Below are 14,225 nucleotides of genomic sequence, written 5' to 3'. Positions count from 1 at the left end.
TGTTCACCCACCAAAATATAAAAAATATGGTATTTGTCAAGTCAAACTTGAGTTTCTAGGAAGTATTGGGACCTAGTGGCAAAAGAAAATAAAATTTAAAAGTAATAGCAAGAATCCACTGATAGACCGGATGGAACCGACTGCCTGAGTGCTGCTTCTGGCCGGAACACTGGGTGCAGTCTGGGAGCAGCATTGGAATCTGCGGTAAGATGCTGAACTTTAAATAAGAGACTGTTTAATGGAAAAGAGCACTGCTGTCACTGCGTTTGGGTTAGCACTAGCTTTGTCACGGGATCATCATGCGCAGGCACTTCTCGGAAACAGCGTGAGGTACAAGAAGAGCTCGCGAACCTTCGGGAGAGTTCGCCCGGTTTGAAAGCATAACGGTCGGAGACCATAACGGTCCATCAGAGAAACGGGGACTGTGCAGGTTGGAATTTGTTTACAAAGTCTGAGAGGCAGCCAGTTTTTTCATCTTATGACTAATGACCGATGGAACTAACAGAACTATCAAACTGCCACACCTGTGAAAAATAAAAAGGAGGAAAAAGGAAAAGTTGTTTGGTCATCGAGTGGAATCGGGTTAAAAAATCTTCGGGTAGGCACATTCAATCTCTTTCAAGTGGGGAAGCTGCACATGTTCAAAGAACAAGAACTCAAACTTAATGGAATTAATTTTAATATGGGTGACTTAATCAGCTGGAGATGGGGAACTTAGTGGAATGTGAGTGGTTTGCAAAGCATCCAAGTACATGTACAGCATGGGGAGCATTTCAAAGCACTTCATGGTGGAAAAGAACCTTATTGTGTGTGATTTAGAGAATGTGATCAAACAACTGGTGGAAAACTGAACTTCAGGTTATATGCCTAAGGTCATTCCTTAGGCTGTCATAGCTGGGGGTGGTAATGGGGATAAGCTCTCACTAACTATAAAGTGCTCCAAGTGGCGTGCATCTCTAACAGCCTCTGACAACCAAGTCCAACTCTCGGCCTTCACGCGTGGCTTAGCTACTAGCCCAGCACAACTGTTTCTACTGACAAGAGAAGGGGCAAAGGCAGACCACTGGTGCCTCAAAACCAGCTGCTTCCGGCAGGTGAGTCTCGTCAGCCTTGGACGGCAGCCCGCCGAGGAGAAGGAAAACTCTGATTTCAAACCTCCATTGCCTTGCGGCCATACCCACTCATGGGAAAGGCTTCGGGAGTAAACCCTGAGGACAAATCCAGACCCAGGGTCCCTATGGAAGTTTGATGTTGCTTACAATTTCACTCTGGCAACCTCTGTGACAACACTGGTGCCAAGCTGTATCGGCACTTGCCCTCCCTTGGACTACATCGGTGACGCGGAGAGAGCAAATCCACTGCATGAGCAACAGCTGGTTCTTCAACTTTTCCCGCCCAACCCACGAACCCCTGGGATCGACAGCTGCCTACAAGATGCCTAAGGTACCTCTTAGCTTTAGCAGGAACCTGGAGTTGAAATGATAGAGAGGGAAAATGACAATTGGGGCAGCTGCACCAAGTCCAGTAAATGGCACTGAAATAACCGCAAGGAGCCCGAAGATTCCTTCTAATCCAGTCAAAAGCAACAGACTACTCAATAAAGCATACCAGAAGGGTGAAGACAAAAGATTCTGCAGATGCCGGAATCTGGAACAAAAAAGAGAATCCTGGAAGAACTCAATAGGTCAAGCAGCATGCGTGAATGCAAAGGTGCGGGTCTATATTTTGGGGCAGCATGGCAGTGTAGTGATTTGTGTGACGCTAGTACAGCACCAAAACCCGGGTTCAATTTTATCCACTATCTATAAGGAGTTTGCACCTTCTCCCTGGGCTGCATGGGATTCCTCTGTGTACTCCAGCTTTCCCCCTCGTTCCAAAGTCATACAGGTTCGTGGGTTAATTGGACAGCATGGGATTATTGGGCTGGAAGGGTCTGTTACGGTGTTGTATCTCTAAAAAAACTCTGCGTCAGGTTTAAACATTTCAACTCACTAGCAGGAGGTCTTTGCCCAGTAAATCAATCTGAGGTAGTAGATCTTCAACAGGCTTCACCTTCCGGGGAGCAAAAGAGCTGTAGCACAATGGGGCCTCTGGAGGCCATTCCCCTTCATCTGGAAGACCAAGAATGCTGAAATGACAAGTTCAAAGTTATTCCAAGAAATAGTAGCTCATTAAATCCAAAGACATGTTCCCTGAATCGTTTTTGTGCTGAATTCACACACTACAAATGCACAAACCCTCACCCCTACTGCTTGCCTGCCACCTCAATGCACTCTGGTACTTGCCTCAGCCAATGCAGATCTGACCACCTCTTTTAAACTCTCTGCAAATGACGTGACTCACAATAGTAGCTCTGCCACCAGTTGACATGAGAAGCTGCAGAACACAAGGGGACCCTGTAGTTTTGTCTTGGTCAGTAATTCTGGTGATTTAATAGTGAGCACAGGAATGAATGAGGAAATTTGACCGACACTACCCATAAACCATCCTGCACCTTTGCAACTGTGAGGTACTCATGCAGTGTTTGCTCCCACACCACACTTTCCAGGTCATTTGATAAGAGTCATTGAGTCATGAAGATTACAGCACAGAAGCAGGCCTTTTGGCCCATGATGCACCATCAATAACTCACACTGAGACGTAAGGCGAGATATCGGCTTTTATTGACTGGAAGAAGGAACCAGGAGTGAGTGTCCATCATACCATGTCCTGGAGACTGAGGCCGAGCGTCAGGCCTCAGATCGCCTTTATGCAGGGGCCTGTGGGAGGAGCCACAGGAGCAGTCAGCAGGGGGCGTGTCCAGACAGGCACATAGTTCACCACAGCCCATCCAGTTGGTGCCAAACTACAAGTATAATTCTGCCTAGTCCCATTGATCTGCACCTGGACCAGAGCCCTCCATACCCCTCCCATCCATGTACCTATACAAACTTCTCATAAATGTTGAAATCAAAGCTCATCCACCACTTCCACAAGCAGCTCTTTCCACACTCTCACTGCTCTGATACTTACGAAACCCTGAGCCCAAATTAGGTCCTCTGTGAATATTTTAACACCGGGTTCTCCATGAACATTCAGTGTGCAAAACAGGTTTAGAGGCGGCGCCCATCTGTCCGCGCTCCAGGCCAGTAGCAACGGGCACTTCCCACCGGCCACACGAGGCGAACCAGTGATCCCTGGTGTGAGGGTATCACGGCATTTAGGCGACTGATGACCTCGCGTGTATTCAAGTTCAACAGTCGGCGTGACAGGGAATGAGGAAAGGTGCAGCTGACTCATATCGTTTGGGAATGGGGACCACTGAGTTACACTGTGCATTGCGGGGGAGCTACACGCATGCGCATTGGGCAGAAAGAACGGAACTAAAACCCCGCAACCTGGAAACAATCTCTCAACAGTATTTGTGTATTTATTTTTCATTTTTGTTCCGGATCTACTGGGGAAGTCTCAAAGATCGACCAGTCGATCGCAATCGACGGGTTGGCGACCACTAGTCTAGATGATGTTACAACACCTCAGCAAGGGTGGGACAGTACCACCTGAAGGGTCATACTTCTTGCGGTCAAGTTGTTGAAGTGCGACTAAGCCCTTGAATAAAGACAGTTTGTCAGCATCTATCTGAAGGGTAAACAGGTTCATCTTTTAGATTGGGAGCCTACGTTCAAATGCAATAAAAGAAACTCTGTTAGAATTAATTGGGCTTCACGTCCTTCAAGCTGGTACTTCATGACTACACGTCCTGTGCCAGCTCTAAGGATGTGAAGACCAATTAATTTCCGCACCCCAAATTTTTCCTAATACTTACCGTAGATTCCGGACTACAGAGCGCACCTGATTAAAAGCCGCACGCTCTAATTTTAGAAAGAAAATCAATTTTGTACTTGTACAGGCCGCACCGGATTTTAAGCCGCAGGTGTCCCACGTTGTAATATGAGATATTTACACAGAAAGATATTACACGTGAGGATTTTTTAACTTTTAATTAAATCCGTATGGTAACATAAACAAATATATATTGCAAATGCTTTTTTTCGAACAGTGCCTGTAACACAGATACTTTTAAATATACATACGTATCGGTAACACACAAATTACGTTGCGTATACTTTTTTACTGAACAGTGCATGAACAACATTCCAATATCTCCTAATGACTGGTAAAAAAATATATATACTGCAGCCTACCAGGAAGAGTTATTGATCGCCTTCTTCATCTTCCTCCTGCGCACTAAAACCATCAAAGTCCTCTTCTTCAGTGTCCGAATTGAATAACCTCAGGATCTCGTCACTCACTTCAGTCTCTTCGTTGTCGCTCTCACTTGAGCGCACGCGGTCCTCTTCATCACGCAGCAGTCCAGCCTTTCGAAACCCGTTGGTGATGGTGGATGTTGTGACACGGCTCCACGCATTTAGGATCCACTGGCAGACTTCAGTTAAAGATGCTCTTCGCATGCGTCCTGTTTTGGTAAAGGATTTCTCGCCGCTCGTCATCCAAGCCTCCCACTCAACGCGCAGCGCCACTTTAAATGCCCGGTTCACGCTGATGTCCAGTGGCTGCAAATACTTCGTGGTGCCCCCAGGAATCACAGCTGGAATTGAGTTTGTACTCTTGATGGCAACTTTCACTGAACTTTCATTGTCAGCTGCTTAAAAATCACCATCGGTGGAAGCTTTAGTCCGGATGCTGTGCAGCTCAGAACACAAGTAAAGTGCGTTCTCTCATGGCCACTTGTTTTCAGTGTGATGGACGAGTCACCTTTTTTATTAACAGTCTGAGTGAGAGGCAGGTCAAACGTCAAAGGTACTTCATCCATATTTATGATATCATCTGGCCCGATGGAATTCTCCGCTATCTTTGTTTGAGTGAATGTGCGGAAGTTAGCGAGCTTTTCCTCGTGGTCGGGAGGGAGCTGCTGACACAGAGTCGTGCGTACGCTGACGGACAGGCCTTTTCGTCTCATAAATCTAAAACACCACGATGGCCCACCTCTAAAATCTTCGATTTTCATTTTGGTGGCGATTGCTTTAGCCTTCAGTCTGATCTGCACGGTGGAAACACCGCGGCCGCCTGCTCTCTGTGTGTTAACCCAGTCTTCAAGAAAGTTTTCAAGTTCGGGCCATCTGCTATGATTACCTCTGAAAGCTTTTGTCGTCTTTTTGCATTGACTCAGTTCTTCACGCTGGCGTCTCCACCGTCTCAACATCGATTCATTTATGCCAAGATTATGAGCAGCAGCTCGATTTCCTTCTTCAACCGCCAGATTGATCGCCTTTAACTTAAAAGCTGCATCATCTGCTTTTCTTCGAGTGTTTTCCATGTTGATGAGGGTGAGTACAAATGACTGATTTACAATAATTTAATTGTGAAAGTGCGCTTGATTTATCGTACAATTTCATTGGACCTCTGTGAACTACTCATCAATTTTATTGGTCTACTGTTACGAGGCAAAATGTTTTTGGCGGCATGAAAAAAAAACATGCATTAGCCACACCGTAGTATAGGCCGCAGTGTTCAAAGCGTGGGAAAAAAGTAGCGGCTTATAGTCTGGAATTTACGGTAGTTGAAGGCTACTACAAGTCAACATATAATCAAAAGGAAAATAAGAAAACCCCACCAAAAATTTGTTGGCAGCCTCGATACTTACTCAAATATTTTTTGTAGCTGATTAATTTCTGAAATTCCACAGAAAAAAGGTCTAAAAAAATAGAAAAAGAAGTCAAACGATCCTCTCACTGTTATACTTTCAGCTCCAGCAACATCAGAACACACCTTTCCATGCCACCAATTCCCCCGAATAATAATAGAGCATTCACTGCTCTCTGCGCTGTCATCTCAGTTAGAGCACACCATATAATTTATTCCTTCAAAATATGCTTTATCTTTCACCCTGTTATCCACTCAGCAGTTAATCTGTTTTTAAGAATTTGACACTCTGCTTAACAGCTGTTGGCAAGGGCACTGCCATGGTCTAGATTCTGCGGCTGTAACGATGGCCAACTGTCAGTGTCCACCACCAATGTACTGAAAAACTGACAGCAAATTCTGCACTCTACATGCGTGAGATTAGACAAGAAAATCCCAAAATTGTTGTGCGTGGTCCCCCCCCCCCCCCCCCCACAACCTGTCCCCACAGAGCTCAACGTTCCTTGTGTTAAATTCAGCATTTAATGAAAATTACATCTCCTTATAAAAAAAATCTCATTGTAAAATGCTTAAAAATTTGTTTTGCTGTAAAAGATGTGATTTTTTTTCATTGTATACTGGGCTTAACAAAATTATGCTCTACACTGTGTGGCTAGGCATCTATAAATTTGCTGATGACACAAGTGTTTTTGGCAGAATCTCAGATAGCAATGAGGAGGTGCACAGGAGTGAAACAGTTCGGCTGGTCGAGTGGTACCACATTAGCAACCCTGCACTCAATGTCAGCAATTTTAGACTTCAGGAAGGGCAAGTCAGGAGAACAAGCACCAGTCCGCATTGAGGGTCAGTGGTGGAAAGGGAATCAACATCTCAGAAGATCTATTATGGGCTCAACATATTGATGTAATCACAATGAAGGAACGCACACAGCTATAGGAGTTTGAGGAGATTTGGTATGTCACCAAAGACCCCAGCAAATTTCTACTGATGTACTGTGGAGAGCACTCTCACTGGCTGCATTGCCGTCTGGTATGGAGGCTCCAAAGCATAGGGTCATAAGAGACTTCAGACTCAACCAACTTCATCAGGAGCTTAAACATCCCCACCATCAAAAGGCAGTGCCTCAAGAAGGACCCTCACCATCAGGGAGGAAATACAGGAGCCTGAAGACCAAATACTTCAGGAACAGCTTCTTCACCTCTGAGCAGTCCATGAACCATGAAAACTATTCTCCTCAGCATTAGTTAGTTATTACAACTTATAGTAATTTATAGCTTCCATGGGAATGATCAAGCAGTTGATGTTTCAGACCAAAACCCTTCTCCAGGACTGGAAAAGTAGGGGGAAGATGCCGGAATAAAAATAAGGGGGGGGGGAGAAGAATGGTTCTATATCTATAATATTATGGCCGAAAATGGGGCTGTCCAAGTTTCCAAAAATGACTAAGGTTGAGGTTGTGATACAACAGCAAATGAAATGACATATGGAGAGATATGAGAAAGTGACTGTGTGAATGGGCCTTTGCAAACGCCACCAACCTAGAGTGGGTCTGTTACACAACACACTAAAAGTCTTTAAAGCATTGGTGTAATTATACAGCATTAAATTCTCAAAGAAACAACTCTGATTCTGGTTTAATTTCCCACATCTGTTAGTCAGCTGTTTGCCCTTACCTCAGTTGGAGGATTTCAGCAAAAATGCAGCCTACACTCCAGATGTCAACAGCGGTTGTGTACCCTGAATACAGAAGGACTTCCGGTGCCCGGTACCACAGAGTAACAACCTAAACAAGAAACTGGTAGTCAGAAATACTCGCCTGCAAGACAAGTAATTGCATTATCAGTTCACGGGATATGGATGTCAATCCAGTGATGGTGAACTCTGCTGCAGTCTGAGTGACAAATGTACATCCCCTCTAACAGCAGCACAGCATTTTCGGCCAATGATGAGGGGGGAAGAAAATCCCCTGCGCTCCATCTGGGACAGTGTGTGAGTTAAAGGGGAAGATGGTGGTGTTACCAAGTGCCTGCCTCCATATCTAAGACAGTACACATATATCATATTCTCCCATGAGAGGGAAAATGACCATTCAGTCCATTGAATCTATGCTCATTCTCAGAGCAATCCCACCAGTCGCATTCTCCATTTATTGCTTTATACCCTAGTCTATCTCACCTATCAACTCCCTTTGTTTCTCCCCCGGGAGTAGTTTAGCGTATCCAATTAACTCATCATCACTTACCTGCTCATGCTCCACTCCTTCCTCTCACCACTTACCGGCTATCTCCCTTCTAGCTTTCAATCCAGATGAAATGTCTTAATCTGAAATATTCTCCATTTCCCTCCACTGATGCTGTCTGACCTGATGAGCTCCTCCAACAGACAACTTCTTGCACCAGATTCCAGTGTCCGCAATCTTTTGCAATGCAACCTACCAACCCATAAAACTTTGAAATTCTAGACAATAGACAATAGGTGTAGAAGTAGACCATTCGGTCCTTCGAGCCTGCACCGCCATTTTGAGATCATGGCTGATCATCTACTATCAATACCCGGTTCCTGCCTTGTCCCCATATCCCTTGATTCCCCTATCCATAAGATACCTATCTAGCTCCTTCTTGAAAGCATCCAGAGAATTGGCCTCCACTACCTTCCGAGGCAGTGCATTCCAGACCCCCACAACTCTCTGGGAGAAGAGTATTCAAAGCATTTTTATTATCAAAGTATTTATGCAGCACACAAGCCTGAGATTCATCTCCCCACAGTCAACCACAAAACAAAGCAAACCATAGAACTTGTTCAAAGAAAACCTAACGTGCAAAAAAAAAGAACAAATCATGTAAACGACAAAAAAACAAGCAAAAAACACAATATAAAACATCAAACCACAGAGTCTTTGGATCAGTCTAGGAATGTTCAGGTTAGTTCAGTTCAGTTTAGTGCTGTGTTGTTCCCTGGTGCAGGCCGCACAGCCAGTCTGCCCCAATCAAAATTGCACAAAATAACAATAAAAAAGGAGTAACCAGAAACAGAAAAAGATATAACGTGAATTGTAGATTAAACCTTGCCCAAGATTGGAGACTCGGCACCATCCTCCATCAGCATCGAGCGAGAGGTAGAGAGAGAGACCGGTCAGACGCAGGCAGATTGCGCTGAACACCTGCTTGTTGATTTCCATCTTTAATTGTCAAGAAATGGAGTCGATCATGGGCCCGCGTCCCATCTCCAGGCTTCTTGGCCTCCAGGCTGCACGCTCCACTTGAACTCTCACCGAACTCCCTTGGAGACAGCAAAAAGCCAGATTGCTCGATCGGCCCGAAAGCACACTGTCAAAATGTAAATCACAGGTTCCAGTAGTAGCAGCATTAGATTTGAAAGAGGAAGAAGTAAAAGAAGCAGCTTCGTGAACTGTCTGAAGGACGTTGCTTTGTTTGCTGGCGCCATGCTCTTCTGAAGTCTTTGGGATGTGGAAGGAAAGCTGAGCACTCACAGAAACCAACGTGATCCTAGGGAGAACGTGCAAACTCCACGCAGACAGCACTGGAGGTCGGGGTTGAACCCAGGGTCACTGGCACTTTTTGGGTTCGAAGCTTCTCAGCACCTACAGCTGGGGCACTAAATGGCCATTGTGGTCACGTACCTACAGTTATTAACTTCAGTAGTGTCAGAGGCCCAAGGTGTCTTTCCTTCATATGCTGTGCCATTGCAGAGTGTCACAGAGGATATTGGGCAGGTCCAAGTTCTGTAGGTCCAAACCAGGTCAAGGCAAGGGTCATCAGCAGGGGATTGGTGCCCCTTGGTGATGGGTTGGTGTTTGTGGCTCACATCCACTGACTTATGGACTGGGAGGTGGAGGTCAAATGATAAGTGCTTGCTTTATTTGGGATGGTGAAGAGGACTAGAGCTTGGGAATGGTTGATTCAGATACAAAGGGGGACATACATGTGTTGGGTTCCTGGCGTTGATCTGGGACCTACTCAGGGTACGTAGAACACAGAACATTACAGGCTCCTCAGCTCACGCTGTGCTGATCTTTTAACCTACTCTGAGATCAATCTAACCTTTCCCTCCCACATAGACCTCCATTTTTCCTATCATCCATGTGTCTCTTTCAATCGGTTAAGGGATCAACGACTCACATGAGTCAATACAATCTAATTTCACCGTGTGTCTCTGGCACAGAAAATGGTCCATTTTCCCAGGTGGTGGCAGCTCGAAGGGCAGCAGTGAAATCGTGGGAAATGTCCACTGGGGAAGGACAACTCCACCTGACTGGATTTCTAAACACATCTGCTTCCTTTCGGGCTCGTGAGGGGTACATCCTCATCATCCACTGACTTACTTTCTGTAGATCTGAGGTGACTGTATATTACTGGGATAGATGGTCGTGAAATATCAATTATTCGTGAAAGGCCTAAGTTATGGTGAGGAATATTGGAGGGGTGAGTGGGAGTAAAAGTCAAGTTTATTTTCATAAGCACAAGTGCAATGAAATGTTTGCTTGCAACAGCATCATTGACATAGGATAGACAACACTCACAAGAAAAATATTAACCACAAATTACACAATCTTTTTACAAGAAAGAACACAATCCTCTCTTGTAACCAAAGAAAAGTAAGTCTGCTGTGGTGCAAAGTGGTCATGGTGCTGCCACACTGAGGTAGTGGTTAGGGTTGTGCAAGTTGGTTCAAGAACTGAATGGTAGTGAACCTGGCGATAGGGGATTTCAGGCTTCTGTACCTCCTGCCTGATGGGAGCGGTGAGGAGACTGGGATCTTTGATGATGGGATGTTGCCTTCCTGAGGCAGGGATGATGATGGGGAGGAATGTACCCATGATGTATTGAGCAGAATCCACCACTCTCGGCAGTTTCTTATGTTCCGCCTTTCTGGAGTGGAATCCAAACTATCTTCCCATTGTGAGAGGCACCAGCAAGACCACATCACAAAACTCGGGAGTAGACAACAGGCTTACCACAGGTGTCAGTGCCATATTGACGGTGTACATTCGTGCCAGGCCAAAGTCTGCCAACTTCACCTGGCCGCTGTTTGAAACCAGAATGTTCTCTGGTTTCAAATCTCGGTGTACCACACTGTTTGAATGGAGAAAATCTAAGCCTCTGAAGAGCTGGTGTACCAGGCCCTGAATGCAAAATGGGACAATATTAAAATCAGATTTAGGAAAAAAAATTGCACTGCATTTCCCCAATTCTGGTAGAATTTATACAATGGGATATTTCTGACAGTTCATGTATTTGATATCCCTGGCAGTGCATTTCAGGCACCTAACCACTCTTTACACTAAAAAAAAACTTTCCCTGTGCATGCCTTTTGAACTTATCTCTGCTCACCTTATATGCCTGCCCTCTGGTATAAGACATCTTGACTGTGGCAAAAAAAGATACTGGCTACTGGATCAATCTCCAACATTTTACAGACGGTCCCTTACTATGTGCATGAGCCACAGTGGTGATCATCATTTCCAACCAAGATCATGGAACACCTGAAGAAATGGGGGAGCGGTATTGTGGTAGCTGGTCATGCTTTTGTCTAATGAGTAAAGGAGATCTACTTGTGTTGAGTGCCCATTTCTCAATCACTGTGATTCATGACTCAGGAAATCAGGACAAATCTCACTATTCCCCCAAACTACAACTCTAGAGATTTCCAAGTACCTAAAATGGCACTCCAGTGCCCCAAGGGATCTCCAGATGGATGGATCTGGCTGGTTAAGGATGTTGAAAGCATCATCAGCTGGTCATTACTTAAGTTAAAAGGACTGCAATTTGAAGGGGTCAGAAGTAGGGGAGGGGAGCACATCCAATAGTATGGGACACATTTAATGCCAGCAACCACTGACCACATGTATCTACATGTCAAAATCTCCCAAACACCACAGAAATCAGGCGTGATTTCAAGATTTCCTTGCCCTGAACGATTCTCACTAAGTTTGACTATTTTTCCACAGTTTTTCAATACACAAGGACTCTGGGATGAGAAAATTGTTTCAAATTCCAATGATGACCCACCTACCTTTACTTTGTTCTGAAGCAGCCCTGGCTCCCGAACTTTTGAAAGGAACACTGCTAAATCCTGCTCAATGAGTTCAAACACTAGCGTCATTTTCATTGTCCGATCCGTCTGGTGAACAAGCTCAACATCGAACAATCTGAATAATAAGGGAGAGAGTCTTCACAGCAGCAAAACTCAATTTTGTCCAGAAAGCCTGCAGATGCTGGAAATCCACAGCAACACACACAAAATGCTGGAGGAACTCAGCAGGTCGGGCAGCATCTATGGACATGAATAAACAATTGTTGTTTCGGGCTGAGACGCTTCTTCCGGACTGGAAAGGAAGGAGGAAGATGCGAGAATAACAAGGTAGGGAAGGAGGAGGAGGACGGTTAGAAGGCAATTGGTGAAGGCAGGCGGTAAAGGGGTGGAGAGGAAGGAATCTGTTCGGAGAGGAGAGTCGACCAATGGAGAAAGGGAAGGAGGAGGGGACCCAGAGGCAGCTGATAAGCAGGTGAGAAGAGATCAGAATGGGGAACAGAACAAGAGCAGAGGTGTAGGAATTTTTGTTTACCGGAAAGAGAAACTGATATTCATGTTGTAAGGTTGGAGTCTACCCAGATGGAATACAAGGTGTGGCTCATATTGTTTGAATACAATCTGCTGAAACACGAAGAGGCATCATGTACTTACAAGCTGATCCTTGCAATAATGTCACACTGTAAGTTTTAGGTAACCCATGTTTAAATATGCTGATAGAATGCAGGCATTGTCTAGAAATGAACCATTACAGCTAGAAATATCACAGAGAAAGTCTGCAGCTGCTGGAAATCCATGCACAGCACTCAAAATGCTGGAGGAACTCAGCAGGCCAGGCAGCATCTATGGAAAGGAGTGCAGTCGACATCTTGGCCCGAGATGTTGACTGTACTCCTTTCCATAGATGCTGCCTGGCCTGCTGAGTTCCTCCAGCATCTTGTGTGTAAAGCTAATGGTTATTTTGGACACGTTTTACGGAGCACTTTCACTTATTTGGCTGTGTTGTAAGGAAATGGCACAGTGTCACAGGTAGTAAGCTTGTTGCCCAACAGCTGCAGTGATCCAGGTTTGATTCTGACCTCAGAATCAGAATTATTATCACTGTGCAAAAGTCTTAGGCCCACATACACAGTATAGCGAGGGTGCCTAAGGCTCATGCACAATACTGTAGTAATCTAATGTATTGGTGCCCAAAGATAAACAAATTTCATGACATATGTCAGTGATGATAATCCTGATTCTGATATGGGTCTCTATTGTGGACTAAGAGTAGGAAGAGGGCAGAGAGAGGGGAATCATAGTTGGAAAAGAGGAAGGAAGAAGGGAGGACGCAGGAAGCACCAGAGAGACATTCCACAATGATCAACAACCCAATTGTTTGGAATCACCTTGCCAGGTATCTCAGGGCTGGGTGTGTCTGCACCGGCACCACACCCCCACACCTGTCACTCCTTCTCTACCACCTGTCCCACACCCCTCCCATGGAGCTCCATCCTCGTCATTCACAATGCCCTTTGCTCCACATTGACAAATACAATACTGTGCAAAAGTCTTAGGCACCCTGAGACTTCTGCACAGCACAGTATGTCATGAATTTTTTTGTGACAGCAATACATTATAATACAAAAAAGTCACTGCAAGTTACAGTCAATCAATACATTGGGCAAAAAGAAAATAGTTCAAATTGTGGACTCCATTATCAGGGGGACAGGCAGATCTTTCTGTGAGACTCCATGATACCTTCCTGGTGCCAGGTGAATGATGTCTCGGAGTGGGTACAGAACATTCTGAAAGGAAAGAGCGAGCCACCGAAGGTCAAAGTCCATCTTTGTATGAGTATAGGAAAAGAAACACTGTTTTACAGCAACAGATTCTTCAGACTATCGTGTCCATATTGACCATGAAACCTATTTAAATTAATCTGCAGTGAGCTGTGTCAGAAACAGAATCAGAACCAAGTTTAATGTCACCAAAGTATGTTGTGAAATTTGTTGTTTTGCAACAGCAGTAAAGTGCAATACGTAAAAAAATTACTGTAAGTTAAATTGGAAATATACACTCAGTGGCCACTTTATTAGGTACATCTGCCTGCTCGTTAATGCAAATATCTAATCGGCCAATCGTGTGTCAATCAGTAACTCAACGCATAAAAACATGCAGACATGGTCAAGCAGTCCAGTTGTCATTCAGAACAAGCATCAGAATGGGGAAGAAATGTGATCCAAGTGACCTTGACTGTGGAAAGATGTTTGGTGTCAGACGGGGTGGTTTGAGTATCTCAGAAACTGCTGATCTCCTGGGATTTTCACACACAGCAGTCTTTAGAGTTTACAGAGAATGGTGCAAAAAAAAAAAAAAGCATCTGTTGAGCAGCAGTTCTGTGAGTAAAAATGACTTGTTAATGAGAGAGATCAGAGGAGAATGGCCAGACTGGTTCAAGCTGACTGGAAGGCAACAGGAACTTAAAATTCAAAATAAATTTATTATCCAAGTACATACTGTATATGTCACCATATACAACCCTAAGAACT

General features: G+C 44.8%; 1 protein-coding gene across 5 annotated transcripts in view; it reads right to left on the bottom strand.

Annotated features, from left to right (window-relative positions):
* The window catches only part of LOC132384917 (cyclin-dependent kinase 6-like), a 33,381-nt gene that overhangs the window by 10,306 nt on the left and 8,850 nt on the right, over positions 1-14,225 (bottom strand). The window contains exons 3-7 of one of the 5 annotated variants that reach the window (XM_059956550.1): positions 11,677-11,812; positions 10,619-10,786; positions 7,317-7,426; positions 5,645-5,695; positions 1,993-2,128 (exon numbers count right to left, since the gene is read on the bottom strand). In XM_059956550.1, the coding sequence (XP_059812533.1) occupies positions 1,993-2,128; positions 5,645-5,695; positions 7,317-7,426; positions 10,619-10,786; positions 11,677-11,812 (601 nt within the window). Of the gene's footprint in view, positions 1-1,992; positions 2,129-5,644; positions 5,696-7,316; positions 7,427-8,706; positions 8,970-10,618; positions 10,787-11,676; positions 11,813-14,225 lie in introns of those variants that run through there. The other 4 variants (XR_009509036.1, XR_009509035.1, XM_059956551.1 and 1 more) reach the window with 4 other exon arrangements.

Source organism: Hypanus sabinus, chromosome X1 (assembly GCF_030144855.1).
Source record: "Hypanus sabinus isolate sHypSab1 chromosome X1, sHypSab1.hap1, whole genome shotgun sequence".
Taxonomy (NCBI): domain Eukaryota; kingdom Metazoa; phylum Chordata; class Chondrichthyes; order Myliobatiformes; family Dasyatidae; genus Hypanus; species Hypanus sabinus.
Note: the sequence above shows the minus strand (reverse complement) of the source record. Positions and strands in the feature narration are given on the sequence as shown.